At 38.2% G+C, this 15961-nt stretch overlaps 2 protein-coding genes across 4 annotated transcripts in view; both read left to right on the forward strand.

Annotated features, from left to right (window-relative positions):
• adamts16 (ADAM metallopeptidase with thrombospondin type 1 motif, 16) overlaps positions 1-6547 on the forward strand; it is a 49734-nt gene extending 43187 nt beyond the window's left edge. Inside the window, exons 19-24 of the mRNA XM_006804396.3 lie at positions 3250-3454; positions 4413-4607; positions 4708-4764; positions 4950-5156; positions 5270-5417; positions 5498-6547. Coding sequence (XP_006804459.2) covers positions 3250-3454; positions 4413-4607; positions 4708-4764; positions 4950-5156; positions 5270-5417; positions 5498-5613 — 928 coding nt within the window. The 3' untranslated portion in view covers positions 5614-6547. The remainder of the gene's footprint in view (positions 1-3249; positions 3455-4412; positions 4608-4707; positions 4765-4949; positions 5157-5269; positions 5418-5497) is intronic.
• A 4417-nt stretch (positions 6548-10964) lies between these two features.
• Positions 10965-15961, forward strand: part of ice1 (KIAA0947-like (H. sapiens)) — a 12668-nt gene continuing 7671 nt past the window's right edge. For 2 of the 3 annotated variants that reach the window (XM_006804393.2, XM_006804395.3), the window contains exons 1-14: positions 10965-11196; positions 11382-11440; positions 12502-12613; positions 12770-12846; positions 13091-13128; positions 13215-13297; positions 13431-13507; positions 13643-13680; positions 13792-13874; positions 14534-14570; positions 14711-14767; positions 14886-14969; positions 15067-15416; positions 15808-15961. The exon at positions 15808-15961 is cut by the window's right edge and continues 2504 nt beyond it. In XM_006804393.2, coding sequence (XP_006804456.2) covers positions 11107-11196; positions 11382-11440; positions 12502-12613; positions 12770-12846; positions 13091-13128; positions 13215-13297; positions 13431-13507; positions 13643-13680; positions 13792-13874; positions 14534-14570; positions 14711-14767; positions 14886-14969; positions 15067-15416; positions 15808-15961 — 1339 coding nt within the window. In that variant the 5' untranslated portion in view covers positions 10965-11106. Of the gene's footprint in view, positions 11197-11381; positions 11441-11699; positions 12229-12501; positions 12614-12769; positions 12847-13090; positions 13129-13214; positions 13298-13430; positions 13508-13642; positions 13681-13791; positions 13875-14533; positions 14571-14710; positions 14768-14885; positions 14970-15066; positions 15417-15807 lie in introns of those variants that run through there. The other variant, XM_006804394.3, reaches the window with a different exon arrangement.

Genomic DNA, 15961 nt, shown 5'->3' on the forward strand with positions numbered 1-15961 from the left:
GTTTAGCCACTAATGGACCTGCCTGTGTACACTGAGCTGAGGAAGCAGTGATAATAAAGGCTGTAAAGTAATCTCGCAACAGTTTACACCCGTCTCTTAGGATTATCTCGTTCATTATCTAAAGCTGGAGCTTCTGGTCTGCATGTGTATGCGTGTTTATATGTGTGTGCCTGGGAACCATGTGTTGGTAAGACACATACAGCAACATCTGACAGATTTTCGCTGTTCTGAGCAAAACCCAACATTTCTTGATGTATAAACGTCTTCTGATAACAATAAGGACTCTAAAAATGAGAGTTCTCTTGTGGCTGCAAAATATTTTCAACTTAATAAGATTAGATAGGCTTTACAGTATTTTTCCTGTTGGTTACGGTGTAACCTGCTCTGCATTCCTGTGCATTTACATCCTCCGTAGACCTTCTTATGCCATTGCCGTCCATACAATGCTCAGATTTCCTGTTAAACATCCATAACATGTATAGGATATAGTTGCCTGATTAATGTGTTGTACTATATCAAAGTTCCGTTTCATGCTTTATTCAAGCTAAACTAGTTTCAGTTATACTTTTGTCAAATATCCAGTCTAGTATTAAGCATTTTTGTTAAAAATTGTAAATGTGCGTGTGCTTCTTTTATTCAAGTTATCAAAGTGCATGAGTCTTTTACAGTTTGTGGGCCCTCGCCATGCATGAACTGTGATCTGAAGCAGAACACATGCTGGACCGACCGAAACATGCAAAACTTGGATGCAAGTGTAGACTAGCAGGCTGTGGTCACCAGTCTATCTCTACATGTCATCCTATTCTAAGGCCGTGCAGTTATTTAATTTTGCTGTGTCTGCAACCAGTGATTTGGACCGAACAAGCATTACATCATGGAAAAAGGTTTCCGATGCCCACTCACATTTAGAGCATGATATCACTCTGTCTCACACTGCTGGTGTACACTGAAAAAAAAAAACCACACAGTGATATATACATGTAAAAGTCCAAGCAGACACGCACAGTGGCAAAGCTATAAACACTGGTCAGAGGTTATTTAATGCACTAGTGTGCATTTAGACAGCGTCATTTAGACCTCAAAGGCTATCTGACACACCACAGGACACCTGAGCTCTTGTGCTTCTGTCCAGGGAGCATGATGCTTACTCATCCTTCAACCACAGTTACTCATACCAGCCGAGGCAAAGATCACAAGGTGTTCTATAACTTGATCCAGCATTAAGCAGTATATTATTTCGATGGCCGTTCCTGTGACGTGATTGTGTTGATATTTACATGGTAAAAGTAAATACCCTGGAGTATGAAATAAAGTTTTAATTTGCACTTTATCATCATATACATTCAAATATTTTTGCCAACTGTATGCCAGATGGCTATATTTTACTTTCCTGTGCAGGAAGGGATATCTAAGAAGGGGTAAGAGAGCCAAGACAATATGTCATAATAAGTGATTTTATGTCATCATAACTTTTCTTAAATGTTAAATGAGTGACATCAGCTACTATACTTGTTATAATTATAATTGGCATGCTGTGACATAGTAATCTTGTGCATATTAGGAATTGAAGTATTTATGGAAATATATTTATAAAAAATACAAGGTATTCTGAATTTTGTACCTTGTGAAACTAAAAATAAAAATGAAACAAACCCCAAAAAAGTCCCTGCTCTTGAAGGGTGTGTTGCACTTAGGCTTCGGTTGGCGTTCTGCTTGCATTTATTTATGTGTTTAATGACGCCATCAAAGTTCAGCTCACATTTCTTTGCCAAAGGTTAATAAATATTATGTCAACATGTTAAATGTATTACATATATGTGTTGATTACTTGGTCGGTTTTTTAAAATAAACAAGCGAATTGAAACTTTCATCTCTACATGCCGCGTTCGCTCCCCCTGAACCACCATTTGCTATTACCGCAGTGTGTATCTTCCTCATGACATGTCAAAAGACAAGATAGATTTTCTACTTCTGCCTTTATTTACATTTGATAGTGCACATATGATGCCCTTCAGAGCTTTTCTCACTGACCTTCTGCAGCATTCCAAGCAAGTGATGCACCAAATTACTGCAAATAAAGTTTAGACTGTTAATATACACAGCTCAGTGTGCTGACAGCAGTGTTTTGGGTTGTTTGGGGTAAATCGTAGGAGGCTGGGCGGGTATACTGGGGTGAAGTTAGAGAAAGGATAACAGAGTGTGTGTTGAGCGATTGAGCTGCCTGCGCCCTTAGTTTGGGGTCATTTGGAAGAGATGCAACAAAGCTTTAGGAAAGTGCGAAGGCTTGAGGATTAGGCAACTTAACACATTTTACTGAGGCGCAGTCTTGGAAGAAAAATGCACTAAAATAGTATAAACTGAACTGCTTAAAAGGTACCTCGAGCTAGTCATTTTTTTGCAGTTGCCAACATCTGTTTGGAGTGTTATGTACAAAAGAAATATGTGGTGATGTTTAGTTTTAGTCATGATTCAGCTTAGCCAGGCAAGGGGGGTTAAAATATTGCAGAGGTTTAACTTACAGCTTAAAAACCCTGCCGTTCTGGTTGTACATGATATTTAGAATATTGACAAATAAGCCATATTAACCATAATGACGTGCACAATATAAAATTTATATCAGATTTAGTTTAAATTTAGTTTAGATTTATTTTGAAACATTGCACATGTCTGCAATGTCTTAGATTCAACACTCTTCTGCAGACGCTATTATATGAATGGATGATCTTTATTGTCATTATACATTGCACAGTGAAATTCTGTGTGGCTTTCTCTTAAGCTAAAAATGATTTTAAAAATAGAATAATTAAAAAATGGTAAGTTATTAAAGATAAAAAATACACTTAGCACTGACAGAGCAGGAAAACAGCAGCATTATACACAATTTAGCCAGTTTCAGTATCGTTAGCTAATTAAAATGTCGTCCCTGCCATATGTATGTGTTTGTGTTGAAGTGTGTGAATATTTCTGTGCCATGTTTACACTCTAGTGTGGACTATGGTGGAAATTAGGGTGGTGGAAATCACCACTCAAGGGTTCCTGAGCCTGTTCTTGCGTTTTTTTGCCCAACTGCTTTTTTGCTGGCAAACACAGATTGTATACCGGTAACATAGATGGATTCCATAATACACCAGTGATTATAACAATAACAATACCACAATAACAATAATTATGATTAATTCCTGCACACTTATCTAACTGATCAAGAAACTGTGCGTATTGACTCTATGGGTTTGCGTTGTGTTGTCCCAGCTGGTCTGTAGGAGAGTGGGGGGTGTGCAGCCGAAGCTGTGGAGGAGGGGAGCAGACTCGGCAGGTCCAGTGTGTCCAGAGAACCAGCCAGACTGACGTGGACACCCTGGCTGACTCTCGTTGTGCCCAGCCATCCCCGGTCAGGAAGCAGACCTGCAACACACACAGCTGTCCACCGGTTTGGACAACTGGGTCGTGGTCACAGGTGAGAGTGCGAAACTTTAAAGCTGTTTGTTTACGCTGCTGGCACGTTGCTGCTGAAGAACACCGCTTGAAAAACCCCTTTGAAGTCATACGCTCGCCCAGTAAGCCCTAAAGAGCTCTGCACATTGTGTTGTGAAGTTCGCCCCGGCTTTAATGGCTTCACCACATTTTATGACAGTGATCTCAGTGGCTTTAAACTATGAATGTGCCCGCTGAGACCTCCAGTGTTTTGTTCTCTGTCCAAATCCTATACATTCTGTGTGGTGACTTGTCTCAGTGTAACATTTTAACTGCCGTTTTACACCAAATATCGTCAACGACGTGGCACAAGTGGTGTCCAGTTCGCTCGCCCCCTGGTAGCTTGTGGCACAGTGTAGTGCGTCACAGCCCCGTGTTTATTGGCTGTAGTGAATCATTTCAAGATTTAGATCGTCCCATTAGCTGTTTCTAGAATAAAAAAAAGGATATTGAGGGAATTGCTGGAGTACCTCAAAGGAATTATTAAGGCAGTAAAGCACAGTAATCCATTGTGTGGTGACTATGCTGTATAGCAGCTTTTCTGAAATGCTATTTGTGCATAGCTGGCCTGTTAAGATGTTTAGCATGTGACATTTCTTTCATTCATAGTTCCAGGCAGGTAATAGCTAAATTAAATATGTCAAACTCTCAATTAATTTTGATAAATTTGTTCCTTCTGCTTGAAAGAAGTTGGGAAAAAATGGAAAGAAATTCTCAAAAAAACAGTTTAGTCTACATTTTTATGTCTTTGTTAATGGATGATGAAAATGTGTGTAACACATAACAAGGCTTTGACAATGCTGGAATATAACATGACAGTTTGGACCTAACTACGATAACAAAGATTGTTAATACTGTAGCATTTAAACCAACTGATCAGCCATTAATTAAGCTCCGATACCTAAATGCAATCAGATATCATGTTTGTTTTTATTTGGCAGTGCTCGCGTAAGTGTGGCAATGGTTTGAAGAAGAGGACTGTGCTGTGTGTGAGCTCTAACCCGGGTGCCCAGGCGCACACGCTGCCCAACAGCAAGTGCGCAGGCCTGCCAAAACCTGCTGGTCAGGATTCCTGCTTCATCAGACGCTGCCAGAAACAACGCAAGGTCCAGTGGTTTGTCTCCACATGGCAAGAGGTATGAAATTAAAATGAATAAAACAGCACTTATGCAGTATTTAAATGTATTTTTGGCTAGTGTGAATAAGCTCTCTGTCTCTGCTCCGTTCCACATCCAGTGTTCAGTAACATGTGGTCGTGGCTATCAGGCACGCTTCATCAAGTGTGCAGAGAAGGTGTGTATTGTGTGTGTCATTTTTCAGTGTCATAATAATTCGCTGCATTTAAATTCTCTTTAAATTCCAATTTGTTAATATTATTTGAATTATTTGCTTTTGTGTTTCTAAATTGATTTGTTGGAGGTTCTTTATCATATAATGGCATCTATAGCTTTAGTGAATTTCTCTATTTCATAATAAAGGACACTGCAGGAAAATACAGAGAGCTTGCTCCCAAGAAGTGCCACCATGTTCCCAAACCCATAGTAGAGCTTCAGAAGCCCTGCATCCTGGCTGAATGTCCTGTCCGCACAACGCAATCAGTGCTCTACCAATGGAAGACGCATCATCGGAGCTATCCAGCCCACCCTCCACCTCGGCCAGAATGGCGCTCGTCTCCTTGGTCTCAGGTATCAGCAGAATTTCCACTTTGGTAACATAAACAAGAGGAGGGAGCGAATGTGTCTCACAAAGGAGATTCACAGTATCTATAATCCGTTCCTTGTTGCTTTGCTCTCTGCAGTGCACGGTGACATGTGGAGGAGGAGTGCAGGCCAGGGCGGTCCAGTGTCTGGCGGAAGAGAAACCTTCCACCGGCTGTGCCGTCCATCTCAAACCTGCAGTGTCCCAGGCCTGCAACACCATCTTCTGTCCACAACCTGAGAAGAAAGGTACCAGTGCTCTTATTCTCTCAAAAGATCTCCCAAAAAAGAAAAGGAATTTCACTTTTTTTTCTCTTCTTTTTACACAGAACTTGCATGTCAGGATTACTTCAGCTGGTGTTACCTGGTGCCCCAACATGGAGTCTGCAACCACAAGTTCTATGGCAAGCAGTGCTGCCAGTCATGTTCAAATTCAAACCTATAATCCTAGGACGTGACTCAGTCCGCTGTACAGGCAGATAGGTAGTTAGTCAAAAGACTGCAAAACATGGTTGTGGTTTTAAGCATGTGGCGAGCACTGAAATACAAAGCCTTTTCTTTGGAAGTGCTCTTCATTTTCTCTCTGCGATGCCGGACATCTGGATACAAGAACTTGATGTTGACAGCACTACACAGGAATGGGATCGGGAAAACACAAATAAAGACAAGAATTATGTGGAGGAACTAACAAAATAGTAATCGTGATTAAAGCAAATAGGATGGACATGTCTAAAAGAAACTGAAAAATCCCAGCTTTGTTTATATACTGTAGCTCAAAAGATCTGTACTCAGGACACTCAGCATCTCTCAGTCAACCAAAGGCCAACGATGGCAAACCAACAAAGAAAGACGTCTTCAAGCGCTGCCACGCAACACGTGATATGCCCCGGTCTGCGCTGCAGACCCTGATGAATTGACAATCTGTGGTTTCTTAATGAAAAGGGACGTTTCAAAGAGACGATAAAGGTATAAATAAATTTTTGAGCTTAATTTTTTTTTTTTATTAAAAAAAAGAGAACAAAAATGACATGCTAATCAATGTGTATTTCTTTAATAGCTGGGCAGTTGCCATGTAAGTTGTCATGTAAAAGTAAAAAAAGAAGAGAGCACAAATCAACTGCATCATCAGATGCATATGTTTTCTGTGATGGGATAAGTCTGCGTGATGTGGCTTTCCTTCCAAGTGGTGCTACAACTTTGTCGCATTGAATTCATGAAATCAGTGTGAAATGTTCAAGCTTCAGGAAATAACAAATGAATTGTGTGACCCGTGTACAGTATTATTTGTTTTATTTATTGGCTTTGCAATGCAGTGTTTCTGGAAAACTGTATGATTAAGCATTATAAATGTGTCCTTGTATTACTCTACCCTAAGCCCATTACCTTAATATGTGTTATTAATTTTCATTACATGCTGTCAAACTGCACCTTTTTATGCAAAACCTTTATTTTATTTTTTTTTAAAAGAAAGCAGCTGTCAAGTGAAATCACTAACAAGCCATATCAGTGTGTTGTTTAATGTGTCCTACATTATTATACATGACATTTGCATGCATTTATATGGCACAAAAATGCGTTACATATCAATTACATTTTAAAAGCACTGATGGATGATAGGTAATACTATTACAATATGATTTTTTTTTTTTTTACGGTGGTAATGAAATAAGATAAACAAAATGTGTAACTACAGGAACATGAGCCCCGATTTCATCATTTTTAGCTTTAAGTTGGACAGAGTATCTTTCAGGGGGGGATAAACTTGAAACTCTAAAAGGACTCCTGGAGAAAAGCAGAAAAACAAATATTCAGGATGGAAACTTGATCGCTTGAGTCATACAACTTTGGCTACAGTCTTCAACTGGGCATGGCGCTGTCATCATGCCTTTACATAGGATTAGGATTGCACCATATCACTGACATCACTGTCACCATTGTTCCACTCTACCATAGCGGGGGCTAGTACGTCTTTTGCATTTCTCTGGCTTCAAAATACAGATTTATAACTTTTACTTGTAACAGCTGTAATGTATATATGTACATTTAAACATCTTAACTCCAGTCTTTGCTTCTATTTATTATGTTCCTTCCAACATAAGTAAGATTACATGGTAGTTCTCTGCTTTACCTACCTACTCAACTTTGATGGAATGTCTTTTTAGTACAGTTAGTTCAGTGCAATGCACTAAGCTACTAAATTACTTTTTGGACAAAGCAATTGCATTGCTTTTTCTTTACTCCACAAAATGACCTGAAACACATTGTCACTTAATTATCAGTCAGAAATAAAAACTTTAGGCTACAGACCCGCACAATGACTCAAATTCCTATCCTAATTTTTATCCATATCCCGATTTCATCTTTGTTTTAGTTTTTATTTATGAACACAAAGCCGGCAACACAAAGAAAAGATGAAACCTGGCCCAAAGTATGGTGGCCCTGAGAAGTCAAACACACTGTGACTCAAGAAAACATCAGCAAATATAAAAATGCTGTAAGAGCACGCAATACCCAATGGAAGTTGAATAAAACAAGTAAGAAAAAAAAACTCCAAATAATACAAAACACAACTCAAGTGTTTTTGGAGATAATAACATGACGGAACAGCGATAGAAACCACAAAGGTTTGCACTGAGACGCTTAAAAGAAGAGATGGTTTCATCTGTGTTGTGAGTGAGGAAAAACATGCAGGTAATGTGTGTTTTAGTTGCATTTTTCATATAACAATGTGGATACATGTTTGCTATAAGCTGTTCAGTTTCGTATCTGGTCCGTCACATTATTGTCTCCCCCAAAACACTTCTGCTGTTTTTTTTGTGAAGGTTTTGGACTGCATATTTTTCTATTTGCTGGTGTTTTCTAAATTTACGGTGCATTTGACCTCCTTTTAAAGAGACTTTAAAGCGAACGCCAGGGTGATATGTACGTGTAGAAATGGATGTTTCAGTGCTACAAGTCTAAGTGCCTTTTTTCTGCTGAAAATCCGCCCCTGGCTGCTGGGCTGGAAGGCTTAGCTTTGACATGTTTCTGGTTTCTTGCCTAGCTATGTGTTAGCATACTGTCTGTGCAGATGCTTTTGCACAATGTTAATAAAAATAATTTTCACAAGCACACAAAGGGAAATCAGCTGATTGCAGGACTGTGTGTAACTTTACTGAAAATGTAACGCCATTACAGTAACACATTAATTTGCACCCAAAACGTTTTTAATGTTTGGTTTCACATTTTCTTTAAATACTTTTTTTTTAAAATATTTTTTTAATATTACTTTGTTCTACTCAATTGATCAGATCTGACTTATGTTTGGTCAGACTCTCCCATAATGAAGTAGATCTTGAAACAGAGCCAAGGGGAGGGTCAGGACAAAGGGGAGGTCCTTCCCCAAGCTATATAGGAGATATAGCTGGATATATAGCTATATAGGATGGCCTACTCCGGCTTAACTTACATTGTCAATAGTACAAATATGGCTCCGCTCCAGAGTGTTATGTGTATCCATCCTGTTTCACATGCACGGTTTGAAAATATAGCTATTACCATAATAGCAGTGAGCCTTCATTTGTAGCTTTACTATCTATGTCTGTCTCTTTAAATATAGTTGGTGGACTCAATATTGTAATCTGAGGTTTTGCTAACACAATTTGAAGCAGATAAGAGCTAGCCTTGTATTTCATATCCCATATGTAACTGGTATGTCTAATATGCTGTTATGTTCCTTCTGTGTGTACAGCTGACATCATATTATATCATTAAAGTTGTACGGTTGAAACTGTGGCGGTAACCCTAGGAAGTTGATTGTGTTCATCTGGACGTTGGGTTTTCAGTGGTCGCTGATCCAAGTGACTTCTTAGTCCCAGAGGTAACTGTGTGGAGGTATCTTTTTCCCTCAGTCATAATGCAACTCTTCATGTAATTTACCTCTGCTGGCCAATGACTGTAGAAAACAGCTGCGACGTTCATAACACAAGGAACAACTCACTGAACTAATACGAACTAAAATAGTTCATATTATGTTCTGTTATTTTAGGTACATAAGTGCCCCATTATAATAGGCCTAATGGCATTATTGTATGAACCTAGATCCCATATATTCTTTTTGTTTGTTTTTTTTGTATTTATATTTTTAGGTAACAAGTATAATTTGTAGTTAGGCAATGGTGTGAAGTTTAAAAAACAGATTTGATTTTATTACTAAACGTGCTGATGTGAGAGGTCTGACCTGCTAAGCATGCTTCATGCTTTTGAACCAATGTCTAAACCACTTATGTGACAGACTAACACATCAGAACCTCTGGCTGTGCAGCTGGTGAAGATCAACTGTAATTTCTAAATCAAAAATGTAGTGATTCCTTGTTCTTCTGATGTCACTCTTGCAGTTATGTGCAGGTCTTCCTTGAGCCTTTATTACAACATTATTTTGATACAAAATAGATTTATTGAGCTGTTCATTAGTAGCCCAAAAAGTTGATTCTATTCTAGTACCGTTTTGTTGTTGTTGTTGTTGTTGTTGTTGTTTTTTAAGTGCTTTGAATGTGTACTTGTGTCTGTGTAGTCATATTTGATTGTCATGGACATTCAACTGGCTGAGGCTACTTCAGCTGCTAGTACTTGTATCTTCACTTACTACATTAAAGAAAGTGAATGGAAAAATATCCTGTACCTTTTTGATACCTCCTCTCTTTAGCCTAAAAAGATTTACTTATTACTGCATGTACTACAATATAGCTTACACCTTCAGTCTGTATTACCATCAAGCTGTAATTCCATGCAGAGTCAAGAAATGTTAAGTATAAAAAACTGCAATTCAATACCTGACTATCTTTGCATCGTTCATTTTAAAATACCTAAAAATCAGATTTTTTTTTCTAGCTCCTGGAGGTTGTAGATATCTAGGATAATTGGCTCATAGGAAGATTGCTGCTATAGACAAGAATTCAATTCATGTTTATCTATTACATCACAACACAGATCACCTCTTTTGCTGTGTCACACTGCAGGTATTTATTAAAGTCAAAGGACTCCATTTGAAACACAGCCAGTTTTGTGTGTTTTGTGTTTTGTAGGACTTTGAAGACAAAAACAGTCTGACTACCTAAAAAATTACAGTTCTTCCACCTTAATAACATTCAGAGTCAACACGTGGACTTTACGCAGGAAAAAAAATCACGTGACCAATATTCCGTCACATTATTATCATGAAAACGGAATTCAATACGCAGGCTGTGAACTATATTTTAAGTAGCTCAGTAGTTACACGGAGAATTCATGGAAAAATATACACATAATACACATAAACACATACACGTAAATATTGAGTGTTAACTTATTTTTCAAATTTAAACACACAAAGCCAATATGTAGAATTTGTCCAGCAGATGTCGCCACTTTATTAACAGTGGGTTTGACAGAGTGAAAATAGTTTTTTCGGGCTTCGCAAATCTTAGCTAACACTACAACAACATAAAACATTTAAAACAGACTATATCATGTTAAAACTACAGGAAACGGTTACTCCTGCCTCGTTCATTCCTGATACTTACACAAACAAATTTATTTTGACGAAAACGAGACTGAAATGCCTGAAGAAAAAACTTGAACAACAGGAGGTATCACGGTAAGGAAGCGGTAAAATTTATTTTAAATTCGTACGTACGCGTTACCGATATTCAATTCAATACGTAACTTGTGAATATAATATGAATATGTTCTGAACTTATTATTTAGAAATCTTATATTTCACGGCGACAGGCATTTTGCAAAGCTACCTCTAAAGGGGTCCTTCGCTTGGGTCCTTGGTCAACGTGGGAGACACGAAAATGTGAAGTTGTTTTGAACATAGACGACCCGTCGTGGAATTTGTGACACTAAGATATGAAAGTTTTCCGTTTTCAGAATAAAACGTAAAGGCTGCCTGGGTATCGGTGGGATTTTTCTTACTATGATGCCAGGGGAGAATCAGTCCAAAGCGTTGGCAATCGCCGCGGACGCGACGACTGGAAACTGTCAAAACTGCTCTGTTTTGCAGCAGGTTGGTGATGTTTTGGGGGGCTTTTTTGTTACCGAGAAATCAGTTACGGTGCTTTACCTCATCTTTTCGATCCAGATCTTAAACATTATGGAGCGATTTAATGTGTTTTTATCTTGTGGAGTTAACGTGTTGATAAGTCTTTACTAACTGTGATGTCCCCTGTTTGTTTTGTTGTCTTTCGTCAGAGTCTGGCTGAATATGTGTCTTCATTCCTGGCACTAAAACAGAAGATAGCGGTTTCAGAGTAAGTACCAACGGGCGGTTATTGCCTTGGTAATATGTCTTACGTTGAGACGTGAACAGGTCGTAGTTGCGGTATTCGGCATACAAGCAAAACTCCTGTGTTTTGATTTGCTCTGAAACATGGCGGCTGTCATCAGCTACAAGCAAACTAGCTGAAATTACAGTAATTTGTCCAAAGTTTCTCCCTAAGTGCTTTCTAATGGAACTGATGTTCGTAAGTGACTTTACATTTACTTGATTTTTTTTAAAAGAAGTTTTAAAGCCATTTCGCAAACCATTGTTTGTTTGTGAATATAGGATGGAGAGAAGAGGAATGAAAGTCGGTACAAATAAAGTAGAATACATTTGTGTGAATGAGAGACATTGAGAGAAACTGCAAGGAGTAGACTAGGAAAAAGGATGAGTTTTAATGTTTGATGTCAATCATCCAAAGCAACAGACAATGAAGAAGAGAATGCAGGCAGGATTGAGTGGGTGGAGATGACGGAATGATCGCAGCTAGAATGAATATATGGTAGTGAGATCTGCTATAAGGTATGACTGGCACTGCTGATGATGCAAAGACATGGAAAAGAGAGAGAGTGGATATATTAGACAAAGAATGTTGAAGATGGAGTTTCCAGGCAGGTGGAAAAGAGCAAGACCGCAACAAAGTTTGATGGATGTAGTGATCGAGGACATGAAGTGGTTTGGTGTGACAGAGGAGGATGCTATGGAAGCAGGCGATCAGCTGTGGCGACTGTGAGCTGCTAAAGAGAGAAGCCAAAAAAAGATGAAGTCTCAGTTTAAGTAAAACTTTCTATGTCCATGTTACTCAGATAATTAAGACAGTGATCCTCTCACTTAGACACCTTGATAAATGGTGTGACTGTATATAAAAACTTCTTATCTTTGAAAACGAAGCTTTCATGAACAATAGCCATTCACTTTCAGGACATTGCTACTTTATGAAAATTTGTAGAATTAAAAAAACATAAAATGTTTTTGGGTTTGTTTTTTGTTCTTTTGCTACATTCCATTGGTTTAACACATGGATCCATGTTCTCAACTTGTTATGTGCAGTGACACAATCAGGCTTCAGCAGCAGCTGGAAGAGCTTCAGATCCGGCTTGTTACTCTGGAGAAAAAGACGGCTGATTATGAATCGGTGCAAGCAGAACTGGAAGAAAAGAAGGTAAGCGGTTACACTTTACAATCTTTTGAAATGTCCTAACGTGTAATCATATGTCTGACTCTTAATACTGTTTTCACACCAAATAATTCACACTAATAATATTTCATTAGTTTCTGGCCTTTGCTGATTATTCACAAATTAATTATTTTTTTACAGAGTGCTCTTAAGGTGTATGAACAACTATCTGAAGAGGTGGAAAAACTGAAGGTGGAAAAAAGCGAGACAATAGCAGAGTATGTACTGGATTTAGTCTTGGTCATAACAGCACAAATAATGTTTTTTGCTTTGGAATTGTTCGTTTTTATTAATCTCCTTTCATTTTGAAGGGATTTTTTTGTTTGTTTACTTTTGTTTTGGTCTGTTTTTTGGTAAAGCACTTTGTGACACTGGATTTGATAAGCGCTACAAAAGTATTATCATTATTATTAATGTTGTTATCATTCTAAAATGCTAACTGGCATTTTCCATTTTCATCAGGAACACAAAGCTTGAAGACCAGCTAAAAAATGTTAAAGGTACTTTGCATTTGCATGGTGTGATTTGTACCAGGGAAGACTTGTAATTGTAATTGATTGAATTTGTCCTAAATTGTCTCTCTTAGATTTGGCAGACAAACAAACACTTGAAAATGCACAGCTGAAAAGAGAAAAGGCTGTGGTGGAAAACGATTTGCTGATATCCCAGGTAAACTAAAGGAATGCTCTCCAAATGAATTGTTTGACCTTAGTTTAATATCATAATTTACAAAAATGCAGCTAGCATTCACAGTAGCTTTACATAAATCTGCTAAAACCCATAAAAAATGTCACTTGTGTAGACATCCTTGCAGAAATCTCAGGCACAAGCAGAGCAAGCTGAAAAACTCATGGATGAAAACGCCAAGATGACAAGCACGTAAGAATTTGCATGAGCTGTTGAAATATATGATTAGTCACAGTTTGAGGTTCATCTTCTTCTTTCTTTTTTTGAGCAAAGCTTTTAAAATGAATTGCACTGAAAAAAGCTTCCATGTTGTTTTCTCATCAACAGAAAGGACAGCCTTGAAAATAAAATCAGAATTCTTGAAGGTATTTAAAATCAAATTTTACTAAATATTTTGTTGCTGTTAATAAGTTCTGAGTCTTTTATGTGAGTGTTTGTTTGCTGTCAAAGCTGTGATTTCTTTGATATTTTTTTAGATTCAGTTTGCCAACAGAAGCATCAAATTTCCCAACTGACCAAAGAGAAGACCATACTAGAGAAAAATATCAACGATCTACAGGTGCAGTGAAGCCCTTTACAAACGTTATGGAGTAAAATATTTTCTAGTACGATAGACCAGAGTACAGGTTCGACAGCTCTGAGTTTTCAATTCCAGAATAGCCGATGAGAGAAATCCAATGGACAGAGGAATGTGAACATATGTCAATGCCGACCATGATGCTTATGCACGTAGCCAAAACTCTGGAGCAGAGACAGCTGCATTACTGCATTAGAGTACGGCAATGTGTCTGTGAAGGTTCTCTGTCATCCAGGTCATCGTGCTGCATTAGAGCTGCATTAGAGCCACACAGTGCATGGAGACTACATTTTATTCTGAGCTGATTATAAATCAGTGATATAATTGCTGTCTCCATCCTTGTATACTGAAGACTGGATGATTGTTAAAGCGCTCATATTAAGTACAGTGTTTCTTTGCTTTGAAATGAATCAGGGTGTTAGTCAGCTGGTTCAGACGCAGCAGGAAAGGGAGAGTCAAAGAGAAATCAGAGTTTTCTATAGAAAACCTGCCAGCAGCAGGTTAAGTTCAGTCTGTTACCCTGGTAAGAGTTGAAGTTCACTGGCTTTCTGGATCAGAATACTCAAGTTTGCTAGCTAAGCCTGCTTTCTGGAATAGGACCATGACCATTATCTGTGTATAATTTCGTTTCTGTTTTGTAGGTGAGACTGATGAAACTGGAAAGGGAAAGGAACAAAGGTAAAAATCAACAATGAAAATTATTAACGATAATATTTTCAGCATTAAAGGAAACAATAATATTGTCTGTTTAATTTTTAACAGCATCCATTTCCTGACTTAAAATCTGTTTTTAAACAATATCTGAATTATCTCTCAAGAATACAGGAGCACAACAACTCAAGCAAGTGCGCCTGCAGAGCCTAAAATTGACAAAGGTATGCAGCTGTTTACAGATTTTGTGATTTCATTTGAAAAGCTGCGTGCATACACTAACCCCCAAAGCGGCCTGATTTTTACATTGTAATTGCAATTATGTTTTATCCTGTGTTGCAGAAAAGTTCCGGATGTTGCTAGAGAACTTGTGGGCATGTGTAGACCCAGAGCAGGAGTCGTCTGTAAACCAGATGCACTTTCACGGTATTGTTTGTAACATAACAGCATATATATTTTTCTTTTATTTAACAATTCTACACCTCTACATACACAATATCTTCTTTTATTCTTTTAATTTCAGAGTCCAGAGCTCCTCCTTCCTCTCCACAAGCCACACTGCACTCTCATTTGAGTAAAATGTCCCCGTTTGGTTCTCCGAAGATCAGTGAACCCCACAGTTTGCACATTCCAGCGAAAGCAACTTGTACGCCATTAAAACAGTCTCCTTGCGCACAGGATGCCATCAAGCACAAAGCATCTCTTCAGTGCTCTGGTGAAAGAAAGCAGGCAGGCACTCCAAAAAAGAGCAAGCGATCACCTAAGGCACGCAAAACTGCTGAGTCATCTACGGAGATGGACACATTATCTGTTGAAGAGATAATCAGATTGTTTAAGCCCATGCCTCCCAGTATTTCACCACTTCCAGATTTGGTAAGAATTTGGTTAGATCTAATATGAACGGCTTTTGTTGTTGCTTGTTGATCAGAGTGCTGATTTTCCTGTTCATGGCTTTACACGGTGTTCTGTTTACTGCAGTAGTTTAAAGGAAAGTCTTTAATATAATGTGAAAGTTTGTTTTTGAGAAACGTGTGTATGGTTAGACACTAGTTGAAGTCCTTCTTGGTATCTTAAAAGGTTTCAGAGCTGTAGTGGCTGCACATACCTTTTAATTAGAATTGTCATCAGCTGATAAAACCTGTAAGATTAACTATTTAAAATCAAATACCTTTGAAAGATTACTCTTTGATAAACCTTGTTATTCTTAGGTCATGATAAGTATAATATCTTTTAAATTACAGTCTTGCTTTCTTGTTTCCTTCAGAACACTGAGGTGGAATCCGTGAAAATGGAGGTTCGAGAAAATGAAAGTCATTCTAAACCCTGTGAGGACCGGCCTGCTCTTAAACAAGAGCAGACCTTACATATTGCAACATCATCAAGTCAAAGGAGTCCAAAATCAGCTGCACTTCAAACGG

The sequence above is a fragment of the Neolamprologus brichardi genome, chromosome 11 (assembly GCF_056152115.1).
Source record: "Neolamprologus brichardi isolate AB-2024 chromosome 11, ASM5615211v1, whole genome shotgun sequence".
Classification (NCBI taxonomy): Eukaryota; Metazoa; Chordata; class Actinopteri; order Cichliformes; family Cichlidae; genus Neolamprologus; species Neolamprologus brichardi.